The sequence below is a fragment of the Pangasianodon hypophthalmus genome, chromosome 22, assembly GCF_027358585.1.
Source record: "Pangasianodon hypophthalmus isolate fPanHyp1 chromosome 22, fPanHyp1.pri, whole genome shotgun sequence".
Classification (NCBI taxonomy): domain Eukaryota; kingdom Metazoa; phylum Chordata; class Actinopteri; order Siluriformes; family Pangasiidae; genus Pangasianodon; species Pangasianodon hypophthalmus.
This window is the reverse complement of record NC_069731.1, coordinates 16,916,892-16,929,532: the sequence shown is the minus strand read 5'-3', so window position 1 is coordinate 16,929,532 and position 12,641 is coordinate 16,916,892. Positions and strand designations below refer to the sequence as shown.

Below are 12,641 nucleotides of genomic sequence, written 5' to 3'. Positions count from 1 at the left end.
TCTTGAATCTGATTGGTCAGAAGGTTTAAGGAGTAATGTAAAATGTAAAACAACAGAGCGGCTCGGACAGTAGTTCCAGCACTTCACATTAATGTGCTGGTTCTAATATTGTATCATTTCTATAGTATATATGTTCTATAGTATATGTAGTATATATGTTTAGTTTTATGGCGAAGTTTTTGAGAAGTATTTATTTAACTTTTATGGAAGGAGTCTCCACTGTCAGAGCTTTGTAACAGTCAAGAGGTAAAGTTGTACGTTTTCCACCACCGGAAAATCTTTCTGGTTTCTTGGTCACATGAAAAACTGAAAAAAAAAGGATGAAAAAAGAGAGGCTGGGGAGGGAATGACTGTTTATAGGTGCTATAACAAGTGATAACGGGAGCTGGTTTTTGGCTTTTAAAAAAAAAAAAAAACATTAAATGTAACCATAAACACTTAAAAAGTAAGACAGGATGTTCTTTGATTTAAAACTTTTTACTGTTAGCAGACTGCTGTGGTATAAAAGGAATAAAACACTTCAGGATGTGTGGGAAAATATTCAACTTCGTGTCAGACCACATCACACCACCCTGTTGTTGATTAATTTCCTCTAACAGCACACCCTCAAGTGCATCACTCCTTACACGAACTGCTTATTCTACTTCCACACACAAAATAGACACAGTTATTTTTCTCTCCTTTTTTTAATGACAATTATCAAGTATTCAAGGTATCTGTAAACAAAAGTGTTGCCATGATGTGTTCACTTCTGTTCCTGAGGAACGCAGAGCAGGAGCATGACCTTTCCAATACAGCTTTGTCTTTTTATTTCAATAAATACACATCAATAATATGCTGATAAAAAATAATGACCCCCACAAAAGTAAAATATCTACCTGAAGTAATCCACGTGAGCAAATTAAGGACATCTCGTGCCTCACACTGATCATCACACATGCTGACAGCACTGAGGGTGGAGAGGCTCGGGTGTGGAGATGACCTTCGAATCTGCGTAGCCTGCTTAACACCCCAAAGCAGAACCATTTCAGAAAAAAACAAACAAACAAACAAAAAAACACCAATGTGGCCACTGATTTCAGGTCATGTTGCATCACAGAGATGTGCATTAGTACCAGTTAGAGAACAGGTTTTCTGTGGCACAGAGATCTCCAGTTCATTTATCACAGCAGGCAGAAGAAAAGTGCAAGCAATGTGACCCCAAACACCATGCCTTAATATCATACGGTCACTCGAGCTTTCCTCACAAAGCAGAGGCATAGTCAGACAGTTACATCTATAATAATAATAATAATAATAATAATAATAAATAACAATAATTATAATAATAGATATGTAAGGGCCTTTTGGTGATGGAGGCTAATCAAACCAAAGAAAAGGTTAAATGTCAACACCCCTAAAAGTATATATAAAAAATACAAAGCAAAAAGAAAACAACATAATTTATGTGCTGTATATTATAACAATGTCACATATAACTTACATAATTTAGGCACAGAAAACAAAGTTTTGCTTCATTATGTGTTTCTTTTTCAAAAGGTAATCTAAATTTGTTAAGTTTTAGACAAAAAATCTATTTACTAGCAGTATATCCTCTTTGTACTTCACAGCACAGTCCTTGAGTACTTTTTCACTGAAAGCATTTTTGTTATTTTGGTTTTCTACACACTGGATATGAAGGGATTGACTCTGTAACTGTTCAAGTCTTCAGACATTTCCTTGAATCAAAGCTAACTTTAACAAATTTTTTTATTTCAAATCCAATGTGCAGGAGCTCCAAGCCCAAAATAACAAAACTGCAACACTGCCCAGTTACGTCATGACTGCCCTGTGTTACAAATCGTCTATACGTGAAAACACTGATGGGGAATACTTGTTTGGTTTGATATCCGGTATTTATATATCTTTAAAAAAAAATCTGTCACAGATTTCTCATTTGATTCTGTTCATTTTACAGTGAAACAATTTGACTAATAATAAGGAAGAATTGCATTTCAAAGATCTCAAGTACAGTGGTTGAGACTGAAGACTGAACAGCAAGTGAAGATTCAAGGTCAGGTGTTAATGATGCTATTGTTTTAGTAAATTTTTTTAAAGTCTCTCTTGACAATATTATACTCAAACAATGGTTTCATCAAAATGCAGTAGAACTGGCCAAAATTTTAATTCATAAATTCTTAGTAGTAAAACAAGTATATGTATAAGTAGACATAGAGATTCAATTTTTCTTATTCCATGGATGAAATTTAGATTTATATTTGGACAGGTTTCATTTCCAGCATGCTGTGCTACCCATCCTAAATGCCTAATGAACTACATTATATTATGCAAAATGATGCAGCATCAGAGGATAGAGGTTTATATTCTTCGTAGGCATTTACTGTAATACCTGTTGGCTTGTTATAGAGATTAGCATACCGATCTCTTGAAATGATCAGAGACTATTTCTAACTGCATGAGAACTGCGAATATACATCTACAAGTGCTAGATGTGGTGACGCCTACAACATTCTGAGGACATATCAATACCACCAAAATTTCTCATTAGTATCAAAATATGCTCCATGTGCTGCTGCCGGTTTAGTAACACTATTGCGTTTAAGTGCTCAGGCTGATTTCTGTCAGCAACGAGGGAAGGAGTGTGAGAGCAATGGCCAGGCCTGCTGGGATTGAACCATGCGCCGTCAGATCAGACATTAAACCGCTAAAGCAGAGACGGGTCTGTGAGGACCGGAACCAGAGGAATCGAGCAGCACATCTCTCTCAAATCTCGCTCAAAGGATGTTGTTTTGTGTTCAATTTTTATTCTATCTGCTTACTGTTACACATTAATCTTATTCTGGAATTACGTCTATACTGATCACTCTAGGGATAATGATCATGATGATGATGGGGATGATAAGGAATGATAAGAGTTCTCTCATGATGTATTTTAACTGTTCCTCTGACCCTTGCTCATATTTCACAGAACTTTAATAGGCCACAGCACTGAACCCTGAGGGACCATGTTGCCGGAAAGTTCCAGAAAATTCCAGCAACCTAGACAGCCACTCTATCCTCCATACTGGCCTAACGTCCAAAGGGACTTTCAAAGAGAGACAGCAGGAGAGAGAAATAGAGTGAGGACAGGAGAGATGGTCGCCTCTCATGTCGAATGCGGGCTGAATTCAGAGATACTCAATAGAAAGCAATACACAGAGGGGCATAGCGGCAGAGCTTGCATAGAACAGATTCCCAGTTGTGCTTGTGGTGAAGTTTTGATAGTCATTTTGATATCAAAGACATGATACTGAACAGGAATGACCCCCCACCCCTACCCCCCAAACCCACTTAGCACCATGTGATGTCTTTTACAATGTACAATGCACGCTTTGACAAATATGTAAATTTTTTTGAAGATATGCGCTGATGAGAACCTTAAAAACAGCTGTGATACTCAGCAGGGCGTCAGCTGAACTTTGAAAAGGTTTGCGCCCAATCAAGGAAGGCACGTGGAGAGGATGGAGTTAGACCTCAGACGAGGGCGCGGACCTCCTGCACGGGGCGCACTGGGGGCGTTATTGCTTTGAGCGCGTTTCCCGGGCAGCTCTGGCTGCTGTGGCCGTGGTGAAGAGGTGTTGGATCGAGCGTAAACGCTGGGCATGAGCGAGTACGTGCGTGGCACTTGCGGGCACCTGCCTGACACACAAGCTCGCTCACTGTGCCGAGCGGAGGGAGGCTCAGGCGCCGGCGTTCCAGCCGATCCTCCTTGCATTTGATGGAGTACCAGGTGAGGAAGATGAAGACGAAGCCAACAAACTTGAGGCTGGCGGCCAGGCCGAAGTAGACGAAGCGGAACGACGTGACGTCGTACTCCCAGCACGAGCCGTGCACACCGCAGTCCTGCTGCCACAACATGCACGTGGTGTCGATCACAGCACCGAAGTAGATGGGCGTGGGTATATAGGCTGCACATGAGGGCAAGAAATGAAAATAATGATTTAACCTACACATATTCATTCTATACCATTGTTTTACATTACTAACTAAATTGGCTATCTTACCTCACCATTATATAAACATCTTAATATGAAGTACATGTTTTTTTTTAGTTCAGGTGTTTTGGGAGTAGGAAACACCTGAAACTCCACAGGGCTGTATGCTTCCATTACTGGATTTCTGAAACCCTGTTTTAGTCCATAATGTCTCAAGGTGGATTGGGATAATGCGCAGCCTAGCATCTTTTGTGTAACACACTGTAAAACCACTAGATGGCACCATTGCTACAGCTCTACAGTAACGAGTCCAGAGTTTTGCTCTAACAGCTTAAACAGAGGGACCACAACCCTATAGACATTTGAGTTTTCCCTATTCTAATACACCAAACTGAGCCCACGCAGGCCTTAGTAATTAATCAGTGTGCTGATTCAGGTGCTGCTGCGGCCCTCTAGAAACAGATGCTTGAAGCACACTCTTAAGAATGACAAATATAGCAAAGAGCATTGCAGATAACGAGAAATGTATAACTCTGTGTTTTTTCCACAGTTACTGTTATATAGTGGGCATGCAGGTCATAGACCTGAATGCACTGAGACCAGTTTCATTTTTTAAATGTGGCTTGGAGAGGGAGACCACGTACATCAGGCTACAGTGCAGTTTACAGTGCAGTTTAGACCTCCTAAGCAACTGGATATAAACTGGTTTTAAATATTCGTTGGATGTGCATTTATATGAAAGATGATTCTTTCATATAGAATCTGATTCTATTAAAGTGCACTTGAATTTTAACATTTCTTATTCACTGCATATGCTCACTACATAGGGTATAGCAGTAGAATTTAATGCACTGTACGTCCCTCTAAGCATGGTACATGAGGTGTAATGGCATTATAAACCCTACATAGTACACTATATGCCCAGTGGAACATAATTTGTGATTCAGCCACAAAAGTCTGGTGAAAAAGTTAACCACTTGTTTTAAATTTTATTATAAAATGAGACATTTTAAAAATGACAGAAAACAAAGCATTCTGTAAAAATGATATGCACAATGTGGCCTTTCATTTTTTTTTAAGGGTCATTTGGTCAAATCTTTTTTTTAACAAAGTCGGATCTTAAACACTGAAACGTAGAATTTCTGATTTCAAATATCTAAAATCCAGGAAAATCCAGACATAATCCTAATACCCAAGACAGATGAACAGATCAGGTATAAACTGGCTTGTGTTTTCTTCTTGCCTGTTTGTTCAGCACTATTTTTAACTAACGTCTTGTTTCAGGTCTTCAAAATATTTGCATAACTGTAGCTGATTGAAACACAAAGACATTTGCATTTCCTTTTGCCGACTTTTCAAAACTCTCTTTTGTGACTTGTAAAACATCAGTATGGAAATAAGCACACAGCTCCAGATTAGACCTGACAGTGATTTTACATTCATGGGAGGTCAGAAGACGTGATAAGTATCTGTTACTTACCGAGTGTTCTCAGCAACACGAACTGCATTCCTAAAGCAAACGGCCTCTCCTGCTCCTCTACTGACCTACAAACAGAACAAGACATGTGGGAATCTCGTTACTACATGGAAACCGATCCATGTCCTGGGTGTGGAATTCAGAAGCTCGGCTGGAGCTCGCTGCTATTTTCTCTACTCATCATGCTGATGAAGGATAACACTGATAATGGAGTTGACCTACTGAGCAACGTCTCATCTTAGAATCCCAGAGACATAAAGATCAATGTTGGGGACAATGTTTAAATAATGTTCATTAGTACATTTACTAATATATTAAATTATCACAATGTAACATCGTCAAAAAATCATGTACATAGTTTATAAAATTATATCTGCTTGATTCACAATATTTAGGAATTGTGTGTGTGTATTTTAAAAGGGCTCACATCGTGGCCAATCGTGATCAGCAGGAAGTGAAACGCATCAGAATTTTTTAACGTACCTGAGAGTGACGATGATGGCGGAGGGCTGCGCACAGGCAGTGATGAGTGTTACGATGAAGAGGAAGATGAGGAAGGGGATGAGCGTGTTGCAGGTGCGGTCACACTTCCCAGACACGGCGAAACCATTCTCGTTCAGGTAGGTCTTCACGATGACCAGCTGGAGCTGACTGCCTTGGCCACCGGCGGGAGGAGTGATGACCTGCCGGCTCTGCACACACGCACAGTCCGTGTAGTTTCTGATCTGCAAGAGAGAGAGAGAGATAGAGAGAGACAGAGAGAGAGAGAGAGAGAGAGAGAGAGAGAGAGAGAGTTGTGTCACTGACACATTATGAATTTAATAATAATAGTAATAACAATAATAATAATAAGAAGGAGAAAGAATATAGTTAAACTGAGTGCAGACTAGGGTAACAATACGCTCTGGTCACAATTCGATTCACGATACCGCGTTCACAATTCGATTCAATTCACAGAAAATTTAAACAAAATTTGAATGAAGAAAAATTATGGCTTATTTCTATATAATAAACAATGCAAAACAATGTGCATTTTTGTCTGTATAAAACTAAATAATTTTAAAAAATTGCTATAAACAGAGGTTTAATATTGTAAACTAAATGAACCACAGGTTCACCATATCTGAAAAATGAATAAACAAATTTATATATTCGCCCCCAAAAAAATTCCCGGTATCCAGATGGGAATCTTGTAGGCTCTCCATGGAAGAATGTGATCAGGGGTGCTCTCTATATGTTTATATTTTAACTCTATGGGATGTGCAGATTGGGACCTCTGGTGTTCAAACAGTGCCACTGCATCACAATTCATTAATAATTTATAGCATGCTGATTATTGCACATTTCCACTATGCATATGCACATATGGCAGATTTTACATTGCATCATGATGTATCGTTACACTTCTTACATCGACAGACCTTCAGTGCTTGGCCACCTCACTGCATGTTAGCTGTTGTGTGATATAGGGACACTCAGCTAACAACTGTAAATTGGCTATTAATAAATTAGAAGAAATATGTATGAAATAAACCGGGAACATACAACATTTTTCTGTTTTGAGCATGTATTACAATGCGCTCACCCCAGTGCTGTCGTTGCCGACCGCACTGCAGCCTGCCAGGCAGGGGTTAAAGTAGGTGATGCCATCAGAGCCACAGACTGGTGCATACTCGTTTATCTTACAGCCACAGTTCACGTTGCAGCTGCCTGTCAGGTTCCTGTGAGTCAGCGTCAGAGTTGGCCTAGAGAGGGGGGAAAAAAAGAGAGAGTCAGAAGGGATGAGAGGCAATTTCAGACAGCGCTTACTGCCCCTCCAGCTGACTTAGCGTTATATCTGGAGCAGATCCAGAGATTAAACTCAGCACAACACTGGGAGTGGAGGTGGGCAGAAATGAGAAAGTGCTCAGGAATTGAATTAGCACTCATCTCACTCCACTGTGTGGTCCTTAATGTAAGGAAAAAACATGGGGTGTGTTAAAGAAAAATAATCAACCATGAAGTTTTCCAATAACACAATAATTAACAATAAATTATTCTCAGTTACATTTAATGTAGTGGAACAACCACAAAACAAGTTAGTTCCTGTTTTCACTTGTGTTACAGCAGCTATAAACAGTCCCATACCAGCCTCTCTAGTTTCTCTCTCGAAGTTAAGATTAAGAATGCAGACAAAAAAAAAAAAAAAAAAAAAAAAAAAAAAACAGACAAACATGCAGCTTGTCATGTTACTGAGAAACCAGAAAGCCCCCTGTTCCGACTCTGCCATGTCGGAAAACTTACCGTCTGTTACAATGTGCTGACAATGGAGACTCCTTCCATAAATTTTAAATAAATGTTTCTTCACTATAAACAATTGTGCACTTTTTAAACTGTTCATGTGGTGCATCCTCCATACAAGTCCCTGTGTGAGTTGTTACTATAGAAACAATAATGTTAGAATGAGCATGTTAATATAAACCTGTGATTCGCAGCCCGAAGTACCGTCCGAGTTACATAAAATTAGTCATAAGTCAAATATCAAATATCTTCTGACCATTCAGCAGTGTGGTGGTATAAATGCAGAACAGAAGACTGATTTCTCTCTTAATGGAGCACTCTGTTTCCAAGGCCCTTTTTACAGCGTGAGTGTTTATAGGTGATTACTCAGGCTTCAGTAAATAGCTACCTCAAGGTCAACAGCGGTTAAAGCATTTCAAAATGGAACATAAATTATTTAAAAATTATGGATGTAAACACGTCTCACCTTTTACCAACCAATGATCCTTTATTTTTTCTTTATTGTAATGAAATTTACTTTATACCTTCACTAACTCGACATGCTGAAGTTAATATAAAGAGCCGTAATATACAACTAACTACAAAGCTATTCTGGATCTTGCCCTGCCTCGACTGCTGTAATTATCCACCTCAGATTATACAGCACACTGATGCCACCAGATGCTTCATTACATAAGCACACAAGCAAACGAACGACAGATAGCTGTGAATGCAGCGTTCCAGTCAAAGCACAATGACTCAGTCTTACAGAATTGTCTGTAATGTAGCTTTAATGTTCACCCTGTGACCTTGGGTAAAGAGGTGTATACTTTTCTAGCGTGGGACGTTAGCTAGTTGTGAAGTGTCTTCTTTAAAGTGCTGGTTCACTGTTGACATTCCACAACTGCTTCCCACAGGCTCACTGCTTTCTGGAAGGGCCTCACAGCTTCCTGTTATGTCTTCCGCAAACACACACACACACACACACACACACACACATCTACGACTTGGGCTGGCGCCTCTCTTACTCCACCTCCGAGCAGCTTTGTGTGGAATTTCAGATTTGATATTTTGTTCCTTGTTTATCTAATCCTGCTGATGCTAGTTCATCATATCATTTTGGTAAAATGTTACTTTGCTGATTGCACGTGCAGTACGTTCCTGTACATGCAATCATTTTGTCCTACATTCTTACCACATCACCTCGCGTAAACCATCTGCTACACTGTGACACTGCTAACTGATTTAACCTGTCGAAAGTAATGATGCCAAGAAGTGCAATCCCATTTAGCTTTCTGAACTGCACTCAACATGGTTTTTGGATTAAAAAAAAAAAAAAAACGACCTGCACCTGCATCCTGTATGCATGAAAGTGCAACCTTTTCAGCAGTGTGTACTCAGTAACCTCGGAGTGTTCTGCCTGTCCTTGGTGCATTGCCGACATCTCTAATGTCCAGACTTTATAACTTTTCATGACGTTTATAGGTGAAATAAAAGGAAGATTTAATCTCGGCCTGTCGTTTCAGTGAGGAGATGTGATAGAAGGTGGTGAATTGGAGGACATAAAAGGGACAATAACATGTCCCTAAGTGAAAATACGCCTGTCTCCACTGCTGAATTCACACACAATGCTGAAAAGCTTACAGTATTTTTAACACTTGATGTCATTTGGTTCAATTTATTACTGCCATGCAAGACAGCAAACTTTTTGATGTACATCTTTATATTTACAATTTACAAACATTCCCATACAAGAAGAAATGTTAAAGTAGTAAACAGTGAAAAGGATGGTTGTATGCAGGGATGCATCGATACCATTTTTTCAGTCCAAGTACAAATTTTTTGGTACTCGTCAATACTAAAACCAAAATGAATAACCTAGTATTATAGCATAGCATTTTTTTTTTTTTTTACAATTACGTGCACATGAGCACAGCATTACGTCGACACCAGTATCAGTATTACTGCATCCTCAGTAACAGGCCTTACCCTGTGGTATATGGGATGTTGATGCCCCCCAGGTTGATGCTCTCACAGCCCACGATGAAGAGCGTGGAAAAGCACAGCAGTGACACTCCGCTGCAGATCATCGCCAGCTTGGCCGACTCACGAGCGCCGAGCTTCAGCTTCTTGATGATGTAGCCGCCCAGCACGATGCCCACACCAGCACTGGGTACGATAATCACTCCTGAAAAAGAAGACAGATTTTGTATTGCTGCGTTTCTTCTTCTAAAATACGATCAGATTCCACATGAACAACCCACTCTTCAGATATTCAAAAGTTCAACATTTTTAATAGCTCTGACCGAGTTTATAATTTACAATGCAGACTCCAGACCCCATGGAGTTGGCAGATCCCGTGGACGTTCAGTTACTGGTCAATGCTAAGTATAATTTTAGTGATATTTTAGTTTAAAAAGAAAAAAAAGAGTATTTTCTTATTAACTTTGCAACACATCTGAGGAAAATTTTGATTCAACACTTCTGTCTCCTATTCATGATCACTGCTTCTTCACATCACACACATAAAAAAAAAACTTTACAGCTTTATATACGTGAATTTTATGTAAGTGAACTGAGTCTCAAACAACGTTAAGAGCTACACAGTTCACAAAGAGAAGCTTCAGGTTTCAGTAGTGAGCTGGCTGAATTTATTATGAAAGTCAAAGCTGCCTGCTGGCACTGGGAGGTCACTGTGCAGATCTGCACGCCTGCCTCCCAGCCTGCCCCTGCCCGAGCTCATCATCTGCGAAATGTATGACGGGCTCAGAGGGAGTGCAGAGCAACAGCTGTGCCACTCTGGATTATCATTTCTGTCTTCCACATTGTCTCCCTCTATCACGCACACAGGCAAGCTCAAAAACAGATGAGTTACATCATCAGTCTGCTGAGCTTATGATCATCTGAGGAACACGCCTGCTTCTGTGGGGATCACGTGCTCAGTCGGGCTTCACTAGGCTACAACACACACACACTCACACTCTCAAAAGATGGTAAATATATGCACTGATGAGACAACTTAGACCCTTTCCACTCCCTTCTGGCTAAAATTAGCCACAAGTGCGTCAAATGCAACTCCTGGTGATGAGAGAGAGAGGGCGGAAAGATCTTCTCACAAAGAAACTCTTCATGATCAGGCCAGTGTGTTAAGTGAAACTCCGTATGGTTCTCAGCACAACTGCCACAGGAGCTCAGATCACTTTAAACAATCGGTCTCAGTATTTTCCTCTCAGTGCTGACATCAAATAAAAAAAGAATAGGTTGATAAACTGTACAGAAGACAGCTTAATAATATGGAAGGGAGTATATAATATAATAAAAGAACTGAACATGTCTCAAGTGCCATTCGAAAAAGGGATCAAATTGACTTACAGTTCATTTACACTCCCAAATTGTTCAATCACACAAAATCAGACTAATGCTGAGTAGCTCAATTTTCATTTATTAAATAATTTGTTAATGAAGCAGGGACACCCTACTGAGACGAGTGCACCCTTACATCTGTTTTGAAATTCTTCAGATTTTAAACATTGAGTGTTGTATGTCCAGCTGGTGTCAAAAGGAGAAGTATAAAGATATTTGGTGCCTAATAATTGAAGTTGATTTATTTGATGAATAAAACACAAAACAACAGGATGTGCTGGATGACGTGCTACTTTCTAAGCTGCCAGATAATGAGGATGGAGGCCATATTGTTAAAGGTTCATTAGGTAAGATTAGTACCTTTTTCTTTTTTTTTCAAATTGTAATTGTAAAGTAGATAGGTTCAAAATTTAATGATTTTCTTTTACTCCTTGAACCCACCCCTCATTCCCATCCATGTTCACAAAGCTCCACTCCCAGGATCCACGGTGGCCTGTAGAATAGAGTATCTATAAAATGTCTGAGAAGAGGCTGATCCAAGCACAAGCAAGCATTCCGGACTGGAGTCAGTTTTCCAAATGGTTTTCTCAGCCACTTAATGCACTTCTGCTAAGGACATGGCCTAAACTTCTTTTTTTTTTTTTTTTTTTTTTTTTTTTTTATTATGTTCTAAATATCTTTCAGGTTATTTGTACAAGAAATTACAAAAAAATGACTATTGCACTGTTAAATTAAACCATTTTGCAGTAATTAATGTGATAATTAGAGGTCTAGGACTATTCATTGTGCAATATATTGACAGTGTACTAGAATCTATTAGATTTATTTTAATACATGGCATCCTCTAAGCTATAAAGGATCATGCTGGTCTTTTTTTATTTTTGAGTCTTAAACTGCCTCTTGCTTTTATGCTACATCATAATATATTTGACAACATTTTAAAAAACACTATTTCCTTCTTCAGTCCACATATTCTATCTGTGATTGTTTTTGGCAATTACTTTTAAAGGTGGTGAAAAACCCTGTCTTTGATGCTTCTACTTACGAACAATCTGGTGTGAACTACGTGCCGGTACATTGGCATAATCTGAATAAGAAGCCCAGAAAATTCAATTATGCAGCTGCATAACCTGACTCGGAATGCACCTATCTTCCCCGCACATATATTGGTGTAACTTTTGGACTCACCAACTATGAATATAGTACCTAATACTTAAATCGGTTTAGCGAAGTGTTAAATCCAGAGATTTGTTAAGCAGTTTTCTTTACATAAATGCTATGTTATAATTGTACATTCTCAAGGATAACCTCAAGAAACCATTTTGCAGAGACATTCTTCAGCTCCATCGCAGAACACTGGGATTTCATGTACTATGAGATAACATTTTGAATGTTAATGAGAATTTAATAATCCTTTCCCAAACTATGAGACTGCCATCTGAGAAGGCATCCCCCAGGTTAACACCATAACAACATCTCTGATAAAGACAGAGTAGCCATAGTAACCAAACCATCAATTTTCACCTCTCAGTAAATCCTAATAACACACAGACAAGTGGTATATTAAT

General features: G+C 39.2%; 1 protein-coding gene across 2 annotated transcripts in view; it reads right to left on the bottom strand.

The window, feature by feature from the left end:
* Positions 1 to 272: 272 nt before the first annotated feature.
* The window catches only part of LOC113541353 (solute carrier organic anion transporter family member 5A1), a 47,163-nt gene continuing 34,794 nt past the window's right edge, over positions 273 to 12,641 (bottom strand). For both annotated transcript variants that reach the window (XM_026938283.3, XM_053227863.1), the window contains 5 exons: positions 9,700 to 9,898; positions 7,037 to 7,196; positions 5,935 to 6,176; positions 5,455 to 5,519; positions 273 to 3,947 (listed from right to left, as the gene is read on the bottom strand). In XM_026938283.3, the coding sequence (XP_026794084.1) occupies positions 3,514 to 3,947; positions 5,455 to 5,519; positions 5,935 to 6,176; positions 7,037 to 7,196; positions 9,700 to 9,898 (1,100 nt within the window). In that variant the 3' untranslated portion in view covers positions 273 to 3,513. The remainder of the gene's footprint in view (positions 3,948 to 5,454; positions 5,520 to 5,934; positions 6,177 to 7,036; positions 7,197 to 9,699; positions 9,899 to 12,641) is intronic.